At 24.4% G+C, this 16,487-nt stretch overlaps 1 protein-coding gene across 1 annotated transcript; it reads right to left on the reverse strand.

Annotated features, from left to right (window-relative positions):
- Positions 1–36: 36 nt before the first annotated feature.
- On the reverse strand, positions 37–16,478 carry LOC107066877 (uncharacterized). Its single transcript, XM_089179864.1, is given in 9 exon segments — positions 37–1,450; positions 1,453–5,187; positions 5,282–5,451; positions 5,740–5,917; positions 6,214–6,560; positions 7,204–7,310; positions 14,601–14,695; positions 14,796–15,099; positions 15,942–16,478. Coding segments are annotated over 9 exon segments (6,045 nt in total). The 5' UTR covers positions 16,031–16,478; the 3' UTR covers positions 37–430.
- Positions 16,479–16,487: the final 9 nt, after the last annotated feature.

Here is a 16,487-nt window from a genome sequence, read left to right on the forward strand (position 1 = left end):
AGAGAGAGAGAGAGAGAGAGAGAGAGTGAGAGAGAGAGAGAGAGAGAAAAAAGTATTGTATTTATCAATTATACAATTTTTGAAGTCTTATCGTTTTCTAATGTACATATATGTAATTATAAGTATATAGAAATGCATTGTAATTCTTAAGTAAGTGATAAGGATTGATAAAATTCATGTTAATTGTTTTACAATAGAACAGTGAGAAAGATAAAAATAATAATGACAATTATATGTTAATTCGTTATGTGATCGTTGCACTATATATGTATATTTTGGTTTTGTTTTTTTTGTTTTCGGTTTTCTTTTTGTTGTTGTTTTGTTTTCGTATTTATTATCTTTCTCTTCTTTGATTAATATGTAGAAAAATATATAGGGGGGGGAAATGAATTTATAATTTACATATTTTTATGATGAAGAAGATGACTTTTTAAAATGTAACATCTCTACTGTTTTCAACGATTCGTCGTCTTTCGTGTAACAATTCTAAAAATTTAGCTCTTGGACTTTCAAAACGATATCTCCACCTTTCACGAGAATAAGGTTTGGTATCGGTAATGGTAGTTGATCGATGAAATATTCTTGAATTAATAAAATTGGGTGTTTCATTTTTGGTACATTTCAATAATGTATTAGATATTAATCTTGGAAATTCATTATCTCCGATTGATTTTTCTAAACTTTCATAATACTTGATAGGTTTCATTAAAATGCTACTCGATAATTCTAAATGTTCATCTTCCGGTCTTATTAACGTATCATCGAGTGGTACGTTTTTTATTGTTCTATCGTCATAAAAATGATAAAGTTTACATGTACTTTTTTGAAAATGTTTTTCTTTTCGATAAGATATACTTTTTGTATGACAATGACAAGATGAAGGATAATCGTTGTTCATTATACGATTAGTAGTAGTACGTTTCCTTTCAATTTTACTTTTTATATCAAACATTTCTTCATTATTCGTATCATAAAAATCATCATAAATTCTTAATTGATCATACGGATGTTCAATAAATTTCGACATGAAAGAATCATTGTGAGAAATCTTGTTCGAAGGTACGAAATTTTCTAATGTTTCCGAATGTATTGTTTCTTTTTCTTGTAAATTTCTATCTCTTTGAATTATATTAGAAGATATTATGTTAGAATTTTGACTAGAATCTATACTAGTGCTCGCTAAACCTAATTTAGCGCCAGTAGATTCAACTACTATGCCATATTTTTCACGAAGATACTCGTTATGTTTATTTGTTTTTTCTATACAATTTTCTAATCTTTCAATACCTTCTAAACATTTTTTAAACGATTCTGTTTGTAATTTTACGTCATTTTCTTCTAATAACAATTCATTACTATTATCATTATTACCTTTGTTATATTTTAATGGTACAATTTTGTGTTCATTTCGAAAATGAGGACAACATTGTTGATAATTTGTTGCTCGTTTTTTTCTTGTCTACGAGGTTTATCACAAATATTTGCCATATTTATACATTCATTTAAAGAATTCATATTACGCATAAAAATGGTTGCCTCATTGACGTATTCTTGTAATATTTTTCTTTTCAATTTAATAACGCAATTTTCCTCTTTGTCAACTTCTTCTTCTTCTTCTTCTTCTTCTTCTTCTTCTTCTTCTTCTTCTTCTTCTTCACCACTGTCAGAATCATTGCAATTATTTTCAACATTATTCAATAAATAATTCGAAGAATCATCGTTGTTATCATTTTGTACATGAGTTTTATTTTTAACAACAAATTTGGACAAACTTTTATTACTTTGATTCAATGAATTGAATTCTTTTGGTTTATCATTATTATGACATTCTTTTGAACTTTTGTTATCCATAAATGTAACTTTTTTCTTGTAAGAATTTTTAACAAAATTTGATGAATTTTCTTCCAAATTAGTTCGTTCTTCTTGCAAATTATCAACGTTCATTGAACGTTGACCTAAAATCAATGATTTATTGTCATGAACAGAGATGGAAGAATCATCCATTGGTTCTATTGGTATTTTTTTGGGGAATTCAATCGTCTGATCGTCTTCAAAATGATTAGAATGTTCGACATTATTGTCACACGAATTTCCTAACGAGGTTGTTAAATTTTCTTTTTTCGTTTGTGCTACCACGTCAGGTTGACAAATATTTTCAAACGTTTCATTTTCCTCATTAGTTTCCATATTTACATTATTAGAATTAGATATTAGATTTTCTTCATTATAATCAAGACTGTCGTCAGAAAAATTATAATCATGTTCGTGTAATCTCTTCGAATCTGTTATTTTGTTGATCAAAGATGGTGATTTTAAATCTGTAACTTCGTTTTTATTATTATTATTATTATTATTATTATTAGGAAGAAAAACATTAGAATTAATGTTAGATTCTTCTAAAGTATTTTTAAAATTTGCAGTACCAACGATTGTAGCACAATCATTATTCAAACTATTGTTCCATGCAAATGTCAACCCATTAACTGATAAAACATTTCTCGGATGTTGCCAGGAAGATGTTGAAGGAAACGAAATCATCCAATTTTTCCAAACATCTGTAGCTAATCTATTGTTATTATATTTTTTCGAAATAAACGTTTCTCTGATGCTTTTATTTTGTGTAAACGATTGACCACTTTGTAGAGCATAAATTTGTCTTTTGTTCATGTCAGTAGCAGATTCTTTTGTATCTGGAATGAATGAAGTACCCAAAGAATTGGTAAAAGTAACCGATGCTTTTTTAACTGTATTTTTAGATTTATTCAATGTATCTTCTGTTTGATTACGCATCTTTGAGATATTATTATTTTTAGGATCATCAAAGATATTTTCAATTCTAAATGATTTGTTATCCGTTTGACTAACACTTGATTTTGTTGTAAATTCCTTAATATAACAATCATTGTTACTCTTATCATCCTGTTTGATATTTTTATTTTCAGTTTGACATTCGTTATCTTTTAAATAAGATATATCTTTCTTATCCGTGATACCTGTCTTATCTAAAGTATTGTCTGTTATAACAATATTGGATTCTAACAAATTGGAACTTTCAATAGTTATATTTATTGTATCAGGTAAACACATGGAAATAATGTTTCTTTCTGATTTCTGTTCAACAGTTGTTGTCATAGGATTTGATTCTTTTATAACATTACAATTTTCTTCTAAATATTGCGTTGTTTTTTCTTCTACAACTGGTCGTTGCAATGGCGTTTGTGTTTGAACGACAGAATTGTTTGCAACAGGAGCAATCACTGTATTCGTTGATTTATCAAAACGATCAACCTTTTGATCATTAGTTAAACATAATTCAGAAATATCCGTGTTAGACATTTGATTAACATAAGTTCTCGTATCATCCAATAACAATGTTGAATTATTTACAAAATTAACACCGTATTCGTAAAAATTAAGATCATTAACCAAACATTCAGCATCTTTAGATTCCATGATTTTATTTTTCAATTTGTCAGTTAACGTTGCAATTTCTTTGACTCTAATGACAGGTAATCTGTTGTCTGTGATTGTTTGATGATGACAATTGTTATGTTCATCGGTCAATACACCTACATCTTGACAAACTATTTTAGTTTCATCAGTCAAAGATGACGAATCTTTCATACGAATCGTTTGATTTTGTTCAGTTTGTGTGTCAACGTTAACACGACGTCGTTTTGCTAACATTTTTCTCGATATTTCTTGAAGTTTCGATTTAGTCGTCAATGCTGCAGAATTTGTTAATCTAACATCCGTTCCTTCAGGAGGTGAACGAATACCCGAAACCGAAGTTGATGCAGGTCCTGTCACAGTTGTCATTTCTTCCACCTGTTTTCTACTTGAATATAATCTTTCTGTAACAGCAGCCACAATTTCTGCTCTTTTTACTTTTTGTACAGGTGTATGAGCTCTCATAGACAAACTATGATCTATCGAATCCTTTCTTCTTAGTACTTTGTCATTCGTCAAACTAGAAATCAATATTTGTTCATCTTTCGAACTACTCGAACTACTGTCCTTACTTGTTTTCCTTTTCAAACTTTCTAAACTTGGTTTTCTCGCATTATTTTTGATCTTATTGATAAGACTTATCATCGATGATGTATCCTTTGAATTTTTTTCAAACTCATTACTATTAGTTCTTTGTAAATGATCCCTACTGTCAGATTTATTATTATTATCTTTCCATAAATTCGTATAAATGTCACTTTTAGTATCATCTAATTTTCTTTTATCTATACATTGATTTTCCTCGTTAATTTTATCATTAGATCGTTTTTCCAAATTTGTATTGGATCTTTCTAAATATGTTGATAAATTGTTAGGTCTCTTTTGTATTATTTCAACAGAACCAAATTTTTTTGACATATACAAATTTGTAGATGTTGTTGTTGTTGTTGTTGATGGTGTTGCAATATTGATCGAATCTTGTTTACGAAATTTCGATTTTTCTTTTCTACTCGATTGAATAATTTTTGTCGATGGAGTATCATTGATCTCATCGTTTAAATCAACTAAATTAAAATGATGATTATATTCATCTTCGTAAGAACGATCATTGGTAATATTTGTTCTCGTAAGATTTTCACAAATATCACGTACGTTATTGTTATCAATAAAATCTGTTTCTATTGGATATTCTTGTATTTCATCTGAACATATTTCTTCAATTTGTTGATGAGATGATCTTTCGTTAAAACTATTATCTGGTTTTATTAATACAGCGACTAGTGTTGGAATGTCGACAAATACAGCTTCGTTAATTTCACCAATAAAATCATTTTCATCATCTTCCAATTCGGAAACTTCTGCACGATTATAACTGTAACCAGTTAAAGTAGTAGTTGTTTCGGTTGTTGCTGTTGTTGTTTTATGATCGAGACATTCGTACGAACCAAATTTTCTGATAGATTTTACAATGGCACTATCGTGACTTGTTAAATTTTCAGTTGAATTTACCCGTCTGACTAAAGTAAGAATTCCACTGTTGCTATTACCACCACTACTAACAACACAAACACCACTGTTACTATCATCATCTTCATTTTTATATTCTATTTGACGATTGATTTCGATTTGTTGTTTATTTTCTTGCACGCTATTATTCGATGAATCATTTTTCTTCTTTTTTTCCAAATCTTTAAGTTCCAATTCATCCTGCAATGTTTTATTATCCGGCTCGATGTTCTATAAACAAAAATATAATATATGGTGTACATATGTAAATGAAGACAAAATATAAAAACATTTTGATGATGATGATGATTTTGTAATGTTTTACCTTTTCCAATAACAATGATTTCAATCTAGTTATTTCAGCCTTTAATTCTCGAATTGTTTTTGCCATGGGATCTTCATTGACCATGGGTTTATTGACCACATTGTGCGCCCTTTGTGCGAATCGTAATGTATGCGCGGTTTCGTTGTAATTTTCACTTGCTGGTGATACCGCTGTAAATATAATTCAATATTTTTTTAATATTAATTTATTATTGTGTTTTGTGTGTGTGTGTGTGTGATTATAACAAATAAAGGTTCTTCTATTCTTACAAAAAAAAAAAATAAGTGTGGTAGTGAGGTATGCACACGAATGATGAAATAATTTTTAACAAATAAAGGTACTACTATTCAAACAAAAAAAAAAAGAAAAGAAAATAGTAGATTAATGAGGTAGGTAAATAAATAATAATAATAATAATAAAAAAAACGGTATAGTTAATTAAGTAAAATAATATTTACTTGCGAGCATAATGGTGGTAGCATTTCCACCGAGTGCGTCCTTCAAAAGCCAAGTAAGGGAAGAATCTCTATAAGGGATATACCTTTTACTAGAACCACTAGCACCCGAGACTTTTCCTGTTAAAGCTGAAATAACATTTCCCAAGGCTACCAAACTTTTATTAATATTTGCACCCTCCTATAAATAAAAATAACTAATAAAATTATTGTATTATTAAATTACTAAAAAAAAAAAAAAATATATATATATAAAAAAAAAGAAATGCATGGAACAATTGTAAATCTTACACGTGTGTGTGTGTGTATGTGTGTATTATCTCGTGAATGTTATTTATAATAATTAATTAATATAATAACAAAATAAATAATTGAAATATATTTAATATAATATAATATAAATAAATACACATTTATTTGATTTGATTTGATTTGATTGAATTTTTTTTTGGGGACTTTTGGTTTTTCATGACTTACTTTTAAACGATGCACACCGTCACACCTTTGAGCATTTTCACTACCGGCTAGATCGACCAAATGCAGTTTACTGCTGTTATTAGGAAGTATGACGTCGTTGCGTCTAAATGATAACGCGTCATCATATTTTCTATCGTTATTTCTAGTCGTAGTTGTCGTTGTTGTTGTTGTTGTTGTTGTTGTTGATGTTGTTGTTGTTGTTTCTGGATTAAGAAGAATTGTGAGCAATGCGTGACTACGACTACTGTTTGAATTTTGTAACGTGGCTGCTGTTTTTCTTGCTTTTGTACCACCCTCAACGTATGACATTAACGTTTCCAACGTGTGAGCAACGTGATGTGTTAATCCTTAATAAAATATTATTATTTTTTTTATATTTATAGGAAATTTTTAATAAATTTTATTTGATTTTATATAATTTGTTTGAGTTTTGGAAATTTTTTAATGATTTTATTATACAATAGAATCTATGAAGAATCTTTGATTGTTTTATGAATTAATTTAATATCAGAATTTATTTTATTATATATATATATATATATATATATATATATATATATATATATATTATAATTAGAATAATATTAGAATATAATATAATATTAAATATATTATATTATTTATTTATTATATTATAATATTAATTAAATTATTATATTATAAAATAATTATATAAATATATTATAATATATTAATTTAATTAATATTAATATAATATATTATAATATATATATTATATATTATTATATTATATTATATATTATATATTATATATATATATACCCCGTGGGGGTGGCGGGAAAGAATTCCCCCCCAGTAATCCCTGCTTGTCGTAAAAGGCGACTAAAAGGGAAACCCAGGAAAAATGGATATATATATATATCAAAATATATATATATATATATTTATTTTGTATATAAAATATATATTTTATTAATGATAATTTAGATTCTATTGTATTAATAATAAATTTGTTATTTGTTATTGTACCTTGAACGTAAGGACCTAATCGAGGATGTTCACGAACTCTTAGTTTATGGCAACTCGTTGATGGTTTTAAAAGATCCCTCACCCTTTCGTTATAAATTTCTAAATAGCTAAAACAATTAAAAACATCAAGATTTAATTAATTAATTAATTAATTAATTACCAGTAGTAATTATCAGTAATTATTATTATTATTATTTTATTTTTTCATTGACTACAATTTTTAATTTTCACTGTAATGGAGAATTAAACATATTCTTTTATTTATTAATTAAAACTATATATTACATTCTTTTTTTATTACATTAAAAAAAAAAAAAAGAAATATTTAATAAATTATTTTATTAATTTTTTATGTTTATCAATTAAAATTCGTTAGGTGTCAAAAGGTGTTGTGTGGATGTGTGTGTGTGATGAAAATCATTTAATCAAATGCAATTTACAACTTTTCGAGTGGTTTCATGAATTTTTAAAAGAAAATAAAAAGAAAGGATGAAGAGGAGATAGTAGGAAAGGAAGAAGAAGGTGTCGGTTAAAAAACGAAAGGAAACAAAAAAAAAGAAAAAAAAAACGGCGACGTCGTACAACACGTTAAAGTTTTCGTGTCTAACGGTTATTACGAAAGGCTAAGGGAAATAAGAGAATCGATTTGCAATCTTGCACTCTCTCGGCCATTATATCGATGACGACGACTAACGTGATGGTAATTTGAAAGAAAAAGAAAAAGATAAAGATAAAGAAAGTAAAAAAGAAAATGTAATAGTTACATTTTACTCGCGAACAAACTCATCGAACTACGATCGAAATGTGTGTGACCTTCGACACACTTTTCTATTACGTTGTATTTTTTTTTGTTTTTTTTAAATTCAATTCAGGATTTTTTTTGTATTTTTTTTTTGTATTTTTTTTTTATTATTTCAAACATAATAAAGTTAAATTTCAATAATAATAATAATATTTTTATATATTATAATATTTTTTTTTTATTTGATTACTGACGGAGTCAAATAAACTTTAGATACGAAAAGAAAAAAAAAACAAACAAACAAACAAAGGTACAAAAAAAAAGGATTTTAAAATATAAAACAAAATAATTTTGGAATTTGGTTTTTTTTTTTTGACATTTTTTTACAGTTACTTTCTTTTTTTATTAATTATTATTTTAAACATAGAAAAGTTCAATCTCAAAAAAATACTAATATTTTTCATTTGATTACTGACAGAGTCAAATGCACTACGTACAAATAAGAACAAAACAAAATTGCAAAAAAAAAAAAAACAAAAGGATTTAAAACGTAAAACAACATACATTCTGAAATTTGTTTTTTTTTGACATTTTTTTACAGTTATTTTCTTTTTTTTATTAATTATTATTTTAAACATAGAAAAGTTCAATCTCAAAAAAATACTAATATTTTTCATTTGATTACTGACAGAGTCAAATGCACTACGTACAAATAAGAACAAAACAAAATTGCAAAAAAAAAATAAAACAAAAGGATTTAAAATGTAAAACAAAATAAATTCTGAAATTGTTGACAATAATCAAAATTAAAAATTTGGATAATATATCATAAATCATATATATATTTATATATATATATTTGAACGTGTTGCGTGCATAATGTTGCAAGTTTCTCGAAAAGGGCGTGCGAACAAAAGATCATTGCTTTTTTTTTTTTATCCTAAGAATTCACGTGATTATAAATTACCTTATATCATGCTATTGGAAAATAATTGATCTCATTCGATATATTATTTAGTATAGAATATTGTGTTATGTGTTGAAATATAATATATTGTGAAAACTGCAATTATATTTTCGTCTGATGATCGTTCATAAAAATTCACGTTTATAAATAACACAAAGTTGAATTCAAAATCATTGCTAATAATTGATCCTACAAATTACAGAAATAATTACATAATTACAATGATCTTGAATGTCATTTACAAATGATTTTATTTGATATATTATTTATAGTATTACAATATATTATTGAAAATACTTACAAAATACTTCAAATCTGAATTGTTAGTTTTGTTTGATAATAGTGCATAAAGATTTACGACTGGGATTTTTATTGTAAAACTACTAACGATGAAAATGAAAAAAAAAAAAAGAAAAGAATAGAATTGCATATAATTAAATACAATTTATGGGTGTAAGTAATGTTCCCTAAAGGACTAGCAATAACACCCCTTGGAGTCCTTGTTCACTCTCGGCAAATGTTCAAGTAAAGTTTTCTCTCGTTTACCCATTAACCTATTTAACGATTTTACGTCCACGACTGTCTTTACGAAGACAAGCAGTATTCGTTTATACAATCACGATATATATATATATATATATAATACATAAAAATTTATATATTATATATATATATATATTATAATTAATATATATTTAGTATTTAGATAAATTTTTGTTTAAATTAAAATTTTATATTTAATTTTTATAATATTAAATATTTTTATTAGAAAATTAAATTTATATATAAATAATATCCTATCTTTTAAATTGAATGAAACTGCACAAAGTGTGCAAAATTTTATTAAAATTGGTTCAGTAGTTTAGGAGTACATTGCGCACAAACAACGTGACACGTAATTTATATATATTCAGATATAATATATAATTTATAATATAAAATTTGTATTAAATTTTTTTAAATTTAAAGTTAATTAAATAATATATATATATATATATATATATATATATATATATATATACACAAAAATTATATATTATATATAAAAAATATATAATCCAAATAATTATTTTTTTTTCTATCTTTCATATACTTTTTCATGATAATAATTATCATTTTTAAAATCATATTTCTCCTTGAAATTTATTTCATTTAAATTATTATTAACATTGCTAACATTACAATTAAAAATATTCCAATACAACTTTCAAGATTGTTGGTCAATGATATTCAATTTTTAATTATGTTAATAAAATTGTATTTAAGTTTTTCATGATAACAATAGTTATTTTAATTAGTTTCATGTGTTCTTATTACTTTTCTTCTTTTTTTTTTTTTTTTTTTAAGTGTACGTTTTCTTATTATGCCAGAAATGTTGGTAGTAATATCTTTTAACATATACAGATCACTATATAACTTGTTCACGTGCGACCATGCAACAACAACTTTAGTATATATATATATGTATATATATATATATATATGTATATATATATACCTTGAGTAAGATTTCAAGTCGAGATTTCAAACTTGATCTAATTATTTAACACGTGACTCTTTCTCTTCACGTTTCCTCACCTTTCTTCTATTTCTTCTTATTATAACACACCACACAGGTATTTAACAGTAGCAGAATTATAAAGTTTTTTTGTCTTATGTTTTTTTCTTTTTTCTTTGATTAAACGCACGTTAGCCGTTTCCTTATCACATTCGTCTTTTTTTTTTATTTTTATACTTCTTCACCCTTTAATTACATCAGGGTTGTTCTTTTATGATGTAATAACTTAGGATGGTGTGGTACTACACATGTTATAAATATTCATTCTTCAAGGACATCAATAAACAATCACGATGCAATTTTTTCTTCTTTTTTGTTTTTTTTTTAAATAATAAATTAATAAATGTTTTATCACAAGCACAAGGAACTTCAATGAAATATAATTTCAATTTACAACGGTTGTTATATTCTTAGGGTATTATTTGATTTATTTAATAAAATTTACAATTTTAGGTTTAATTTTTTTAAATAATATATAATTTTATTTAATTTTAATTTTAAATTGAAATTTAAATAAATATAATTTTATTTAACTTCAATTAATTTAATTTTAAATATTTAACTTAAAATAATTTAATTTTAAATATTAAACTTAATATTATTTAATTTGAAATATTAAACTTTAAATAATACAAAATTTTATTTAATTTTAAATATTAAACTTTAAATAATTTAATGATAAATTTCACTTTAAATAATTTAATATTAAATTTCACTTTAAACAATTCCAAAGTGTTTCTCTTTTAAATTATTATTTTTTTTTTCCCCCTATAAATACGAATATATATATATATATATTAGATAATAAAATACTGAATATTATTTATTTTCGAAATATATAAAATAAAAAAAAAATGAAATACAAAGTACACGTAGAAGACACGTAAATAGATCTTTTTTTTTTGTAAATTTTCTATTTTTCTTTTAACTGACTAGAGAATGGGGAAAGAAAGAGAGAAAGTAAAGTGAAGACAAACGAGATAGATAAAGATAATAAATAGGGTAAAAAACGTGAGATAGAAAATATAATATCATATATATATATATATATAAAGAGAATGAGCTTTTTGCGTCCGTTTAGGATTGCGAGTCACGAGGCACTGACTAAAGTTGTAAGACACATCCAGGCCAACTAGGGATCGAGCTTTACAAGTTTGCAAGCTCAACTTATACGTCTTAGGAATTACCTTCCACACCTCTCAACCCTTTCTCAATTAACCCTTATTTTCTACTATATTTTTTTTTTACCATTGTTAATAATATGTTAAATGTTAATTTGTTAAGACCTAAAGAGGTATTATATATTATTAATTAATGAAATAATATATTTTATTATATTAATTTATTTATTATATTATTGTATTAATATTATTATATTATATTAATTATTTAATTATTTATTAAATATATACAAATAATTATATATTATAATTAACATTAATATAATTATTAAATTATATTAATTTAATTATTATATTAATATAATAATATTAAGATTAAAATAATAATATTAATTTGTATTCATTTAATTATTTTATTAATTTAATATTATTATATTTATTTATTATATTAATTAAATGATAAATTAATTAAATATAGTTAATATTATAGTATTATTAATATACTTTAGTATATTATTAATTATATATACTATATATAAATATAATATATATTATAAATAAATATACTATGTATTATTAATTATAGTTTAGTATATTATTATTATAGTAATATTAAATATAGTTAATATTACAGTTAACTATAGTAAATTAATTTAATATAGTTAATTATACAAATTTATTAATATCATAATATTAATATTAAAAGAATAATATTAATTGTTTTTTTATTAATTTAATATTATTACATTCAGATATTATATTAATTAAATTATTAATTAATTAAATAACATATTTAAATATACAAATTTTATTATTAATTATTATAATATTTAATTAATAATAAATTAATTCGTATTGAAATATTTTTCAATAATATCTTTTTTTTTAAGCAATATTAATAAAATATATTTGTTAATACCTCAAGAGATAAAATAACTATTTTTCTATTTATAGAAAATATCCAATTTCCATATATCTATATATCTATATATATATGTGTGTTGAATGAAAATTGACGACGGGGTTACTAATATTCGTCAATTTTCAAAGAACAAACTTTCAATCGAACGATAACAAAACGATTATTATTCTTCTTATATAATATCGATCGCAAATTCGATTGGAGTATAGAAACAATGTGTAATACTACTTGAAATGTGAGACCCGTTGAAAATAGCTGATAAAATTGCATCGATAGGTGAACCTTGACCAAATAGCAAACATGTGTTCGTCATCGAGATTAACCTGATCTAATCCTTACAATAAGAATAAGCTACATACATACATACATACACACACACATATACAAACGCGTTTGTACACATATTCATCAATTTCATGTGAATATATATATATATATATATATTCGTGAGGTGAGAAAGGTGCCGTACCTGCGATCAATTCCCACGATTATTATTAAATAGAGATATTATAAACCTTACGATAAGAAAGTGAAGGTCATGTAAGGGGATTTAACCTTCTAAATGGAATCCAACAAATGTTACTACTACTACTACTACTACTACTACCTGTTATTATTCTGAAACATTTTCACGTTTCATATTACACATTTACGTGTAATTCATATTTTCAAATGTAATAGTTAGAAAACGTGTATTTAATCGTTTATCTTGAGATATCATCAAAACTCTACTTTCCATCCTTTTTCATTACTATAAGCATTTTGTAAACGAGCTGTCTAATCGTTGAGTGGCTATCATCAATCATATTTGCAGTATATATTTTCGCATGGCAGTGGTTTTCTTTGTAAGATATTATTAAGCTATATATATATATATATATATATATATTTATTGATTTTAGGTCTAATGCTTTTATTCATGATTTTCTAACACTTTGGTATCATCAGATTCATTAGATCATTGATTTTTATAATAAAAAGCGAATTTTATATATTATTATTTAGATAATATTTTTATGTCAAAATGTTATTTTTATATTATAGATAAAGTATTAATTAATTAATGTTTCTACTTATGATTTTATAAATGAATTATTTTATTGTAAAATATTTTTTTTTTTTTTGATAAAATTGTAGTATTGTAATTTGTTAGAAAAATTAGATAAAAATATAAATTTAGAAAAAAAAACAAGATTTATTTAATATTTAAACTATTATAAAATATATTAGGTCGAGTCATAAATAACTTCCGTTTTTTTTTTTTTTTTTTTAATGAGACAAACAATGGCGTTTCTACGACTGATAAGTGCAAGACACCTTTCATGGAGTTTTTTGTTTTTTTTTTTTGCACTCTTTGCAATTGTTCAACGTATCTATTGGATTTTGCTCTCCAATATTACCTTTAAAAGGTTCGTCAAAGTCGGAAATACGTCGTTGCACTCGGTTCATCTTTTAAGATCGTATCTCCAGAAACGGAATTTGACAAATCAATTTCTGAACTGCCCTATCATCAGTTATCAGTCCTGCACTGTATACGCTGTATATTTTTTCAATTGCCACTTTAGTGCTAATTGTCTTGTTTCAATTCTTAAAGTATTACATGTCGAATATGCACTTTTTACTATCCCATTTCAGTGGGTTAAGAAAAACGGTTAAATGTAACATTGATTACATAAAAAAGTTGACAGAAGACTAAACTGAATCCTCATCTATACAGTGATATTGAAAATCCGTTTGTTTCAGTGACTTATAATAGGTAAATACGAAAAATAGATTTTACATAACCCCATCGGAAGTTACTTATGACTCGACCTAATATATTAATATATATATTTAAAATGTTATAAATTATATATTAATTATATATTTAAAATATTATAAATATATTTTGAATAAATTTATAAAATATATAATAATATATTTTAGATCTATTTTGAAACTTTTATGGTTACTATATATATTATTATTATTATTATTATAATTATATAATATAATTTGTAATATAATTAATATATATTTGTAAAAAAAATTATAAATATATATATATTATTAAATTCCATAATATAAAATATAATAAATATAAACACCTGATTGATACGTGGAAGATATTATCCTTTAATTTTTCTTCATTTATACGTGCAAATATACCCTGACAAAGTCTCGGTGTTAATCCTGGATCATTCTGTGAAAAAAAAAACAAACAAATCCTATCGTTTTTAATAATAATAATAATAATAATATTTATATTAAATATTGAATTATATGTAATAATCGTGTAATACCTCTGTACCCATAATAGTATAAGTTTTTCCAGAAGCACTTTGTCCATATGCTAGAAGACAAGAATTGTATCCTGAAAATATATCATTCAGGACAGTTTTACCAATCGTATCGTAAATCTTCCTTTGATCGGCATAATTTTCTGATTCAGGATCGGTTGAATCAAAACAATAATCAAAAGCATATTTTCTTGTACGTTCACGACTATCACCAGCTTTGTTCAACGATACTTTCAAATTCGTCAATGATATCACATTTTGATCGTTGTTGCAGACGATTATGTTTGATTTAGTATTCTTCGATTCCCTAAATAATCAATTAATTAATTACAATAATCATAATTTATTAATTAATGAAAATTATCAAATTTATTAAAGGATGATACTCAAAAATTGATGGGTTTCAGGATTTCATTTGATATTAGAAAATTATGTTTGTATAATGACAAAAAAAATTTGTTGATTTATCCTTAATAAAAGGATTATTACTTATATATATTATAATAAATATATAAAATTAAATATAAATAAAACATTAAATATATAAAAAATATTATTTAATATATTTATTTTTTATATATTTAATTTTATAACTATATATATATATATATATATATATATATATATAATATGTTTATAATATATTTATAATATATTACAAATAATTTTTTATTTATTATGTATATTATATTAATTATAATATTATTGTACCTATATATATATAAAAAAAAAAAAAACAAATACCAAGAATACTGAACTCAATTAATAGCAATCAAATACGTTCGTAATTAATTTCATTATTTTATTTTTAACCAATCATGATCGATTTCTTTTAATTACTATTTGACGATGATGAAAATTGATCATTAAAGATTTTATTTTATATTGTTCTTTATTTATCTTCTACCACATTTAACAACCATCTCTGTCTCTCTGACTCGTCTAAGTATAGAAACGAAAACACACTCCTCATAAAGACACCAGGAGACAGCCGTATGTTATACTGCATCTGTGTTTAAGTATAATGACATCCTGTTTTTCCTTTGATTTTTTTTTTTAAGTACGATACTTCAATCTGACACTTAAACTTATATCAATTAATTATCATTTGAATTAATTGTCAAATAAAATCGTATTAAGTACACTCACCTAATTGATGAGATTGGTCTAACACGAACTGCCACTTTAATGTTAGCCATATTGCCCAAGTGCACGTTTAATAATACACTAATTGTCATTCATTCACATTGTAAACTCGTTTAAGTTCATTTAACTATTGTTGTTAATGGATGACAATTGTTAGTACGAATAATTGAATGACTCTGATATATATATATGTAAATATATTTAAATGTTAGTGAAAGTATTCGTGTAAATGTTAATAATGTTGAATCTGAGAATGTTCGTAGGATTTTGTTGGTGTTCTTTTTTTTTCTTTCTTTTTTTCATAAATTTTCTAAAACACACACACACACACACACAGAGGTCAGATTATTCAGGTCGTTTTGAAAGTGCATAAGAACGCGAAAAGGCAGAAAATGAAGGAACCAGTGTGCGTGTTCGGGCCAAGTGCACGTGCTCTACTGCTGTGATGAAAATATCCCACGAGATAGACGCTCTAAAGAACGTCATTCGTGCTTATGGTTTATCCCGGCCGGGATTACTTGCTCGTTTTTACGATGCTCCATTTAAGAA

This window comes from Polistes dominula, unplaced genomic scaffold (genome assembly GCF_049000335.1).
Source record: "Polistes dominula isolate Pdom_NZ unplaced genomic scaffold, Pdom_raw_medaka contig_49, whole genome shotgun sequence".
Lineage (NCBI taxonomy): Eukaryota > Metazoa > Arthropoda > Insecta > Hymenoptera > Vespidae > Polistes > Polistes dominula.